This window comes from Zingiber officinale, chromosome 8B, assembly GCF_018446385.1.
Source record: "Zingiber officinale cultivar Zhangliang chromosome 8B, Zo_v1.1, whole genome shotgun sequence".
Classification (NCBI taxonomy): domain Eukaryota; kingdom Viridiplantae; phylum Streptophyta; class Magnoliopsida; order Zingiberales; family Zingiberaceae; genus Zingiber; species Zingiber officinale.
The window spans coordinates 27,458,655-27,471,051 of NC_056001.1; the positions used below are offsets into that span (position 1 = coordinate 27,458,655).

Sequence of the window (12,397 nt, forward strand, 5' to 3'; positions counted from 1 at the left end):
ATTGCCTTCAACAGCGAGAACGCGCTTCTCCCCCGATTTAAGGTTTAGGAAAGTTCATTTGGATCTAAGGAGATCCTCCTCAAGAATCTCCGAAGGAGGAGTTGGTTTTTTAGCAACAACATTGACAATGTAGTGCGCCCTAACATTAACTTCTTACGGGATGAATGTGGTATTCCTGAAGACCGGGTTTCTCTTGTCATTAAAAGGGATCCCAGCTTCATCGCTCAGAACCCAGATACCCTCTGAGCTCTGGTAGATAGAACTGACGGGCTTGGAGTTCCCCGAGAATCTTTGATGTTCCTCTGGATCCTTGATGTGCTGCACAAGATCAGCAGGGAAAAATTTGAGGCCCATGTCAAGATCATGAACAGCTTTGGTTGGTCGGACTCAGATTTCTTTGCTGCAGTTGATAAATATCCAACTTTTTTATGGCTTTCCACAGAGGTGTTGCATCGAAAGATGGAGTTTTTAGTTAAGGATGTTGGAATGTCTGTCACCTTTAGACATTGCTAAGCAGGCAGTGTTTTTACTATTAAGTTTGGAAAAGAGGTTAATTCCTAGATTTCATGTGATGGAGATTTTAAAATCTGAAGGGTTATGGACTACACATAAGAAGTTATGTGCTCTTTTACAAAGATAAATTACCCAAACCGCATGAAGTCTTGTGACTGTCTGAGCTGTAGTTGAGTTTGAGAGGAATATCCAACTGAGGTTTATTTGGGTATGAGTTTCTTTTCTGGATAAGCAAAGATATTGAACCAATCTTGTTCTAGTTTCTGATATGGTTTACTTGTTACTCTCCTGGTCAGCCTACTATGAATGTAATTGCTAATATAGACATGAGGATGCTAGTTTTTTCCAAATTTCTTTTCTAGTAACTGATTGACTTGCAAAGCACTTATTTTAGGAAGTTGTCAGTTGAACTCCTCGCAATGTAAAAGACATTGTGTATTTTAAAATGTAAAAAAAAAAAATTCCCTTTTTTTTTCTTCCAGCAATCTTTGGTTCATGTTGTGTGATGCAGTGATATCTGCAAAGGTTAGTGAGAAATCACGTTCCTTATATTCTAGTTAGAAGCTTCTTTGTTCGAGTTTCATTGAAAGTTTCACTCTTTTTATGTGAAGAGCCTGTCACCTACTTAAATTTTCTTGTTTGTTAACACAAAAATTGCAAAGTCTATTTCTGAATGTGGTCAATTATAATTTTTTTTGATAATCCAAATATCCTCTTCGAAGGTCGATTACAAATTCTTACATATATGTGAAGTATTGTTTGCCTGTGATTCTTCTTGTATAGTAATTTGAATTGTAAAGTGATCATAAAGGTCTTATACTACTATATATATGGTTGTTCTTAAAAGTAGCCGGGGCAACCGCCAAGGTAGCTTTGGTAGGTGACTACATCTCATACTTGTTTTACCTCTTATTGTTTAAATTCTCAAAAGTATCTCGTTTTACCTCTTATTTATAAGTTAGTCTCAGAAAGATAATATCTTGGAGGCCAGGAATGCTCGGCTGTGATGTGGAGACAAACCTTGCTCCAAAGTTCAATTTTTTGCATGACATGGGGTTATCTGAGTTTAATGCAGTCAATGTCGTTATGCGGCACCGCATCATTCTTTCCCTCAACGTCCAGAACACGTTTCTCCCCAAGTTGAAGGTTTGGGAAAGTCTTTGGATCCAGGGAGATCCTCCTCAAGAATCTCTGGAGCTGTAATAGGTTTATGAGCAACAGCATTGAGAATGTGGCATTTCCTAACTTGAACTTCTTACAGGATGAATGTGGTATTCCTGAAGAGCGGATTTCTCTGGTTCTTAAAAGGCAACCCAGCTTCTTCTTGCAGAAACCAGATTCCCTCCGGGCTTTGGTAGATGGAGTTGAGTGGATCGGAATTGCTCGGGGATCTGGGATGTTCCTCTCGACCTTTGATGTGTTGCACTAAGGCCAGCAGGGAAAAATTCGAGGCCCATGTCAAGCTCATGAATAGTTTTGGTTGGTCGTACTCAGATTTGGTTGATGCAATAAAAAAATATCCACTTTTTTTTATGGCTTTCCACATGGATATTGCAGAGAAAGATAGAATTTTTAGTCAAGGATGTTGGAATGACGACATTGCTAAGAAGTCAGTGTTTTTACAATAAGTTTGGAAAAGAGGTTAATTCCTGGATTTCATGTGAAGGTGGTATTAAAATCTGAAGCGTTGTGGACTTCACAGACAAGCTACATACATTTTTCTCATCACCAGGACCAAAATTTTGCAGAAGAATGTGCTCCCTTACAGAGATAAATTACCCAAACTGCTTGAAATGTTGTGAATTGTACTTGAGTTCAAAGGGAGTTAGTAATCCAGACTGCTAATCAATTTTTGGGTATGATTTTATGACTGGATGAGCAACAATACTGAACCAATCTCGTCCTAGTTTTCATATAGTTTACTTGGTATTTTCATATTCTATATCATGAATGTAACTGTTTTTGTAGACATGTAGATGTTACTTGTCTGAGTTTCATTTAGCAACCTGATTTAACTGAAAAGGATTTGTTTTAGCAACTTGTCAGTTGAACTCCTTCCAGATTTTACCATCAATTGGTTAATGTTTTTGAAAGTTGAAGGAACATAAATTCACATTAAATGGTATTCTTATTATGATGAAAGAGTCATCCTCTTATTCATGTATTTGAAGTATATTTGGTTGAGATTTTGATAGTTAAATAATTTGATTTACACAGTGATTATAAATAAGATTAGTTGAATCAATCAGACTGAAGGTATTAGATCAAAAGAAACTCTATTTGTAATAATTCTTAGTTACTAATTTATAGTTTTGCACACTGTTCATTGTTGGAAAAGTATTCATCTAGTTAACTCTAAATGGCTGGGACATATATCTTAATGTTGTTGTGGTGGTGGTCTATGGATGCTAATAAATCTTTGGTGTTCTATCTTATTTTGATGTGCAAATAAATCCCTCTTTCTTTTGATTGTACTAATTTTTATATGGAGATGATATTGTGGATTAGTTTCACTATTGGTGTGCATGTGTCTATCGAAATTATTTCCTAGGTCTCTGATGAGATTCGTCAAGTGATATGTACTTGTATTACAAATAAGACCTTGAGGAATTAAACTAAACTCTGACAATTTCAGTTTAGTTTTATTTTATTCAGTTTGATTCATTTTTTTTAAAAATGATATAAAAATTCAGTTTATTTAATTGTTCGATTCAATGTAAATTAAGCCAACACCCCTAATAATTTCTCTCTGCACCACGATTCATTTCTCAATCCTTTCCATTTTCACACATTTAAAGAAAAATAATTAAATATCTAAAGGAAAGGTGTCCGAGCATCTAAAAAAAAACAAATATCGATGAAAGAAAATTCAACTCCTGTATAATTATTCATACTGTTAAAATTCATAATTATATCAACACATGTTTATAATGTGTTTGCTTTCTGTAGGTAAAGAGACTATTTAGAATCAGCTTTTTATTTTAAATTTTACACGAGAAGAAAAAATAGTTTATTTTTTTGAAATATCTTAGACTCTTTTTTATTATCATTATAAAGCTCTTAAATTTTTATTTTATATTATTTTAAAATGTAATTGGTTCAATTGACACCAGATCTATCAAACGAAGATTTAAAATTAATAATTATGAGAATATGAACATTTAACTTTAACAGTCCAAAATGATTATAATTTAATTCACGATTCCCAATGATTCAAACATGTTATTAATATTTTATTTTTTAAAAAATTATAAATGTGTAAAATTATTTTTAAAAAATATTTTACATTTATTTAAATTGTCTATCTATTCATTTAGAATATAATAAAATTAAAATCCCATAACTTATTAGTTATTTTGATATTAAAATCTTCTATTTATTTTTTTAAATATACTTTTTTATTATTTTTATAATTTTCATTCAATCATCGTATTTGAGTTTTCAAAAAGTTGGGAGATAAGTAGATCCGAATAATAGTAAGGCATCAAGAGGAACAATTTTAACAAAGAGACTCGAACCTTAGGGAGTCCTTCAACACATGAACACACTGCAGGACTAAGATTTTCAACTACACCAATGATCTGCACAAGAGCATAAGTTTAGAGAAAGAAGATAGCTTAAGTTGCGGAAGATGATTGCTCAGATTCTACTTGCTTCTCTTCATCTTCTTTCACTCTCTCTTTTGTGTCAGCTTTGTTTTCAGGTTCAGTCATGCTTAACTTTTCTATGAGGTGGGAAGCAGATAAGGCATCCTTGCTGTATTCGTCTTCAGTTTTACCGAAACAATCAGCGATGATTTCTTCAATCATCTCCATGAATTTCTTGCAATCTGATGCATGTAATGGTTGAGAAAGAGTAACCACAAATCTAGAAGTTTGTAGGTGCATATGCTGATGGATAATAGTTGCAAGAAAGGCTTCAAAGTCCAGCTAGTGAACAGAAAAATTGGACCAGAAAAGATGAATTCACTTATAGCTTAATGCTGGCGATGTGCTAGGCTTTCAATGAATACACTTGCCTATCATTTAAGGATGCTAAAATAGTTAGGTAGCTAACAACTTCTCTGAACTTTCACCATTTTGGCATTTTCTATCAAGCATCGACACACCATTCACCAAAGGCTTTCTAAAGATAAGATATCATAAAAAACGACAGTTCCCTACAAAAATAACTTGTATTTACAAAAAGAAATCCCTAAATACAAACCTGGATTTACAAAAAGAAATCCCTGAACTTGATTTTTTCAGTTTGGTTTTTTGATCTTCCAGGTTTTTCAGATTGATGTGTATCAAACTTTTCTAAATTTAATATAAACAACTTTAAAATTTTAAAACAACTCCTAAAATTAAACAAGATTGCAGAAATTTAAAATACAAAATTTTAAAGGAAGCTTAAATTTATTCCTAAATATCATATTGTTAAGGTTTAGAGGTATCAATTGGTCATGTTCGGGTACACGGTTTAGGGCCCACCTCGGCCCAACAAGCGCCTTGTCATGCCTAGTGTCATATCATGTCAGACACGATGTGGAACCATGCCATGCTTGGCCTAACCCACGCAAGTGCTACTTGGCTCAAACCCATTAATGGCATCGAGCCGGGCACAACACAATTCATCCAGAGATGGGTCGGGCACAACACAACCCATTTAGTGTCATGCCACAAGTGGCTTGGTCCATTTGACATCTCTAGATAGATTGGGGGGTTTATATAAAATCCAAATCCTAAATCCTCCTCCAAAAAGAAAATTGGAAACAAGATATCTTAAACTACATGAGACAACTTCAACTTTTTAAGGTCAGTTCAATTTAGTTTTTGGATCGAAACAATTTGTTTTTCAGACTGAAACATATATATCAATCTTTTTTTTTTGGCCTAGACAAATGAGGTAGAGATGAACTCAAGCTTGAAACTGAAGTGGCTCTTAATAACTTGAAACTCAGGTTGAAGTAGGCTAGTTTAAAAAATAGTCGGCCTTAAAGATATGTGGCATCACTTAGTTTTGCCAATCTTTTAGATTGCACTAGTAGTTGGACCATTAAGTAGATTTGGAAAGGGGTCTCACTCTTACTGCAACTCCTGCTCTAGACAACAAGACTGGGACAAAAAATCTACAGAGACAGAACCTTTGTTTATGATGATCATGCACTCCTCCTTGTTGTCAATCTCATTCATTCACACAAAAAAACAAAAATGACTACCATAAACTGTAATTATTTTACAATAAGAAGCAGTTACCTAAGTATGAATGAGATGATCCACAGAGAGGAATGCCCATAGATGAGAGCTCTATAGAGGGGCTTTCGATAGAACTTTTGTTTGCATTACCCTTTTCAAATATGCGCCAAACCATCAACTAATGTGTACAATTCAATTAACTTTAATCCTGAGTCAGTTTTGTGAGGATTCTAAGTTCAGCATTGAGTCTTAATAATTTTGGAAGAATTGCTCAAGAAAAACGAAAGACAAATGGAGATAAAGAACAATAAATATGCAAAGCATAGGAACTAAGCAGAGGTAGAAAAAGAAAATCTCACTTTCGACTGATCCAAATCGAATCGCAAACAGCTCCTCCTTCAGCACCCCGTCCGAAAAATCCATCGCATGCCACACGCACGACTTATCATTCCCGGCGTGTTCCTGCATACTGGTCGAGGGCAAAACTGCAATCCACAAATCAACCGCGTGAAGCAAAATCCAAAACTTAGGGTGAAAAGGGGAACGATGACGGTGAAGAAGAAACCAAGGTGATTGGCGCAGATCTTGTGGGTTTTAGCCTGCCGCATGACGAGCCGAACCCTTCCGGTCTCCTTATGCTTCAGAAGCTTCACGCTCCCATTACCCCGCTCCTTCCACTGCTTCCCCTCCTTGTCGAATCGGTAAAGCTTCGCCTTCCTAAATCATCCGTAGATCGTGAAAAAGCTTCGATCTCAGAGATAGAAGACGAAGAAGAAACAGAAAGGAGAGAAGGGAATAGGGCTACAGGTCGATGAGGGCGTCCTCGTCCTCCTCGCCGGTGGTGACTGCGACCTCCTCGAGGCGTACGATGGGGGCGACATGGGCGCCAGTGTCCTCTTCGTCGCCGGCAGCCGCAACCTCCTCCTCCTGGCGATCGGACTCGGCGCTGGCCATGGCGGGGAAAGGCTTCACCGCTTCAATCGATCGACGTAGGAAATGAGAGCGACAAGAGGAGTTTAAAGCCTCATTTATTTATTTAATAATAATGTTTTAATTAGCGCAATTTATCCACTTATCTTTAAAAATTAATCAAAAATCCAACTTTAATATTTATTAAAAAGCACATTTATTATTATTATTATTATTATTATTATTATTTTCTAGATAATGATGCTGCTTTTCTAATTTTTCATCTAATGATTTGATAAATTAATAATTAAATTTTACTTAATAGGACTAATATATTATTCATTATTAACCCATTGAAACTTTAAGGATCGAGTTAGTTATTGTAGAATTAAGAATACACGTGCAATTAAAAAAATATTTATTTTATTTTCTTATAATTCAAGTGTCCAAGTTCACTTAATTATTCTTGAAAATAGAATATATATATATATATATATCATTTTTATTTTAACTGTTGCACCATGTAAATTGTAGTAAAATTAGACAATAGAATTTTTTTTTTGAAAACTATTTTTTTTCTCAAAATTGAAAATGTAGGGAGGACCCACAAAAAATTAAATAAAAACTATACATAAAAATATTAAACAAAATAATAATAAATAAAAAAATATGATTTGATAACGTAGGATATCTACACAAGTTATAGAAATTTTTTTTACCATTAAGAAAATAGTAAATTTTTATATATTTAATACCAAAAGGCTAAAAAAAATTATTTAAAATTCTAACGATGGAAAATATCCTTAATAGCTGTGAACTTATGGACGATTTACCATAATTTTGAGATCATTTGGTTATACTTTTATAGTTATCTAATTTTAGAGTGCTCATGATCTATAGTCTTTTTAGGATGATGAGATAATTAAGATATAAAATATTATTTAAGTATATCTTTTCTTATGTTTTGTCATTTATATTAATGATTAGTAGTTGTTTATAATTTATTTATTTTTATGTTAATTTAAGGACGAATTGATAAGAATATTAGAATAGAACGAATTTAACCATGTGATTAGATAGTTGTGATTTTATTTCCCTCCTTCCTATGAAAAACCAATCTAGACAGCTCGTACGATTTAGTAGCCAAACTGTAAGCTTTTAGGATTGCCTAGCCAAACCTTTATAGCCGCCTAGCTACATGTCACCACCAACCTAGCCACGATTTTGTGGCCGTAAATATTCACGGTCTAGACAGTGATGAGTTTTTTGAAGCACCTCGAAAATGATTATTTAGAAAATAAGTACATCATTTGATAAATATTAAAGTTAGTGGTTTTTAAAGTTGAGTGTGTAAATAGTAAATTGCCCCCTCTTAATCACTTTTAAGTCTTAATCCCTAAATCCTTTAATAATTATTATTATTAATGGATAGTGGGAATAATAATGGAGAGCATGTGGGATGGAGCATGGGCTGCTTCACTAGCAAAGGTAGAAAGTCGCCCACAATCATCTTTGATGCCAACTCTTCAAGTTGTGCGGCCCTATTCGTCCGTTTACTTGGAGGGACAGATTTCGAATACTCCAAGAGAAACAAGAATGTGACAGTGGACAATGATTTTTGGGCCTTACCTTGGTTCTCGGCCCGGACCAGCCCAAATAAACAGCTTGCAAAACAGAACAAGAGAGAAAACCCCAAGACGAAGAATTATGTTGAACCATAGACCGCTCTTGCAACAAGAACAACAACAAATCTGACAAAATTGACTACAATCGCAGTAGAGCGCTTCTCGGGGATGACTCTGTTTTAATGCTTTGGTTTTCCAAGAACGGATGCCTTAGTTGTTATATTTGAGATGTCTACTAAGACAATCTCCTATGATTTATACTTATTTATTAAATAAATAAAATTTTACTAATTGAGTGCATGTTCTCTATGTGTATGATTTGATTTTAAATTTATTTATTGAATATCCGTAATATGATTCATAGCAATGAAAAAACTTGTGATTGAATCATAACTTATGAGCATCTCTATATGTGTAATTATGAATGTATTGAAATAATTTCTAGTCGATGAATTTATGAGTTGGGATATTATCGATTTTATGAGACTAGTACGAGTTATACTCCTTGGTCTAACCAATCAGTTGTTCAACACTGCTGGAGATATTGGGATGTTAAGAGTTAAATGTGGATGTTGTAGGTTCCCGGGCGGCCAACAAGAGGGGGTGAATTGTTTGAAATTAAAAGAATACTATTTCTCGATCTTTGGAGTAAATTAGGCAAACACTTATTAAAAAAACAGAAAGTCAAATGTATAAAAATAAAGAAAGAAACAAGAATATTTACTTAGTTTGTAATCAGTACAAGGCAAACGTAACTTACTAAAATTTCCTTCTCCCAAAGACGGAGTAGCCTTTTACAACTTTGAAAGCTTAGAAAAGTAAAGAACAGAACTAGAAGTTGAAGTACAGAATTCGTTTACAAGTGTTGTTCTAAACTACTGAGACCAGGACTCTATTTATAGTCTACTAGTCGAATCTGACAGTTTGCTGACGTGACAGCTTTGGGCACTTGGAAGGGCTCCGAGCGCTTGGGTATGGATAAAAGTTTATCCTCGTCGCAACAGTTCACAATGGATTAGGCTTATCTGGTCCGGGCGCTTAGAGCAGTTCCAAGCGCCTGGATCGTGCTGACTAGCCCTTTTTAAGCCTTGCCAAAGGAGGCCCCCTGGGGGTGCCCATGGGGTCTAAGCGCCCGGATAGTCAGCATAGTATTGACTGTCCAATTTCTCCTATATCTCGGCTCCATTCGTTTGGGTGATTTTGGCCATTCAGAATAGGGCTCACCCAAACTCATTTTCAGGCATTCTCCTCGAGCAAGCTTATGCTCCGGCTTCTCATCCCTCAAAAATGTCGTGCGCTTTCTTCTCATCCACCAGTGCATTCTTCCACAATACCTCGTCTTTCGGACGCATCTAGCCCGTCGACTTTTTTCGTGTCATCCTTCTCGCTAGGTGCGTCTTTCGCTCGACTTTCTGTGCTCATAAGTTCCTGCACACTTAGATATAAGATATCAAACATACACAGGACCTAACTTGACTTGGTTGATCACATCAAAACCACTACAGAGTACTTACAATCCCTCCTTTTTGATGTGGATCAACCCATTTTAAGTTAGAGTAAAATAAAATATTAAAATAAATGAATATGAAAATTAAAATTTACCTCCCCTATACTTAATCTACAATTCTTTCTCTTTAATCACATTAAAAATAGGGGTTAAAAAAAATAAGGATAACACCACTAGTGACTAACACTTAGAAATTTTTTTTGTAACATTTAAGTATACTTATACACAATATAGATAAAATTTTCATAAAAAATAATAATAATTAGGGCAGTAATTAATTATTCTATATAGAAAGGTATATTTGAAAAAAAAATCTTAAAAATAGTTTCTTCACTCGAAAAATATTGAAAAAGTTTCTAAGAATGTAAAATAGTAAGTATTTTTGTAAAAAAATAAATTTTAGAGAATAGAATGTTTAAGAATTTTTAATATTAAAAATTAATATTTGGATAAATAATCTATAGAAAATCAAATAACAATTGAAAATTTTTGACAAAATTTCTGTTGACAGAGAATATAATGTCATATTACAAAAAAATAAAATTTTTCAAAAATAACTCCACTAAATAATTTTAAATTTAAAGATATAAATTTTTTAAAAGAATTTATAAAAAATAATATATTAGTCAAAAAAAAAAAAATTTCAAAATTGTTCTTACAGATAGATAATAACATCCTTTGTCATGATAAAAAAAATTAAAAATTAATTTCAAGTAGAACATATACAAAATAATTTATTTAAAAAATTTGGCAAATTCAGACATACAAAAAAAAATTAAAGTAAATTAAAATTAGAAACATGCATAAAGAATTTAGTCTAAACCTAATTTAGATTTCTTCCTATTGAATTGATTGTTGGATATTGGGGTCTTAAATGGACTAAAACGATTTAGAGGAAGGAAGCCATCAATTGTTGAAAGTCGTAATTGACTTCAAAATTGAAATCTACGATTCGCGTAGATAGATTTAGACTATTAATTTGCTCAAAACCGATTAAGGGCGAATGAGAAATTAATGTTTAAAGTCAGCCCAAAATAACATTTATTATTCATTAATAAATTGCATAGGAGAATAGTCCCACATCGGAAATTCTCGATGTGTATTCTCTAATTATTAATGAAGATGTGTTAATGGAGTTAACACAAAAATAAAAGGACAGGTGACCCCTTAGCCCAGGGCGAGCAGGTGCTCGCACCTGTGAGCCCGCCACCCGCCACGTGCGCAATGGGCGCTTTGTAGGCGCAGTTTGCACTTCGCATCGTAGAGTCCAAGAAGTCTACTAAAAGGTTCGCTGGTCTCGGAAGTCGGAGTACTACGATTCCGAGACGTTCGTCGTTGTATCTTGGGAACGAATTGCAACAATCCGTTAAGCACCGTAGCGGAACAATATCGTTTACGGAGATAGTGTCGAACACTAGCCTCGACGATCAGTTTGCATACTCCAGAAGCTACCCGGAATCAACATTGATCAAGTACATTCTAGGAATATATCTTTTTGTTACTTTTCTAATTTGACCTTTATAAAATCTATAATAATAATTTAGTCCTTGATAATTTTTAAAATTTGAAGTAGTAAAATTTAAACATACAGAATTTTTAAAATTTTCTATTTGTTCTTTCAAATTAGCATTTTTATTTTAATTTTTAATTTATCAAAATCCACTATTAAATATGATTTTGGTAAGATTATTTTTATTTCTAAATTAATTTTTTAATTTTATTTTTAGTTTTCAATTTACACATTGATTTAAACATCGATTTATACCAAAATACAATTGATCAAGAGGTAAGAGACATTCCTCACTTACCATGTCGGATCTGAAGATAGTTTCTCCCCATATTCGCTGCATTCATTTAATGTCGTTCCCCCTTTATCGATGCTAGCTTCTGAGTTGCTTGGATCTTCGTGACTAGCCATCAGTGTTAGTCCATCATATGCTTCTATCTCGGACTCGAATGCCAAATTTTCATCCCAAGTGGCCTTGAGATTTTTGTGCTTGTTTCACTTTAGCCCTTTGTCTTTCTCGTTCTTGATCTCTAGACAATCTTCTTTTATATGTACTTCTTTTTGGCAATGGTACCATCAAATCTTTCTCTTATTTCTTGGATTTTTTCTAATATGCATTTCTTAAATTTGTTAGATTTAAAAAACTTTTAAAATTTCCTTGCTATATAAGCTTCTTCGTTTGCATCAATATTTGAGTCTGACTCGGGTTCATCCTGTTAGTGTTGCAAGGTTGCAAACATAGTCCCACATTAAAAATACATAGGAAAGATCATGGGGGCCTAGGCCCAAAGTGGACAATATTATACCATTGTGAAGATATCTAAATTCTTTTCGATCTTACAATTGGTATTAGAGCCCGGACTGCAAGAAGGTTTAACTACCGACTGTGCACAAGAACTATGATCTGATTGAGCCATGTGAGTACAATATTGACCTCGAACAAAGAAAGTGGTATTGGAGTTGCAAGGTTGCAAACATAGTCCCATATTGGAAACACATGGGAAAGATCATGGGTTTATAAGAGAAAAGATATCTCCATTGGCATGAGGCCTTTTGGGGAGAGCCCAAGAGTAAAGTCATGAGGGTCTAGGCCCAAAGTGGACAATATCATGCTATTGTGGAGATATCTAAATTCTTTTCGATCCTACAATTGGTATCA

General features: G+C 34.1%; 1 protein-coding gene across 1 annotated transcript; it reads right to left on the reverse strand.

Moving 5' to 3' along the window:
• Positions 1 to 3,970: 3,970 nt before the first annotated feature.
• LOC122017712 (ran-binding protein 1 homolog a-like) lies at positions 3,971 to 6,707 on the reverse strand. Its single transcript, XM_042575391.1, has 4 exons — positions 6,496 to 6,707; positions 6,256 to 6,407; positions 6,050 to 6,175; positions 3,971 to 4,342 (listed from the first exon to the last, which is right to left on the reverse strand). The coding sequence occupies exons 1-4, from the start codon at positions 6,642 to 6,644 to the stop codon at positions 4,131 to 4,133; spliced, it is 639 nt and encodes a 212-aa protein (XP_042431325.1). The 5' UTR covers positions 6,645 to 6,707; the 3' UTR covers positions 3,971 to 4,130.
• Positions 6,708 to 12,397: the final 5,690 nt, after the last annotated feature.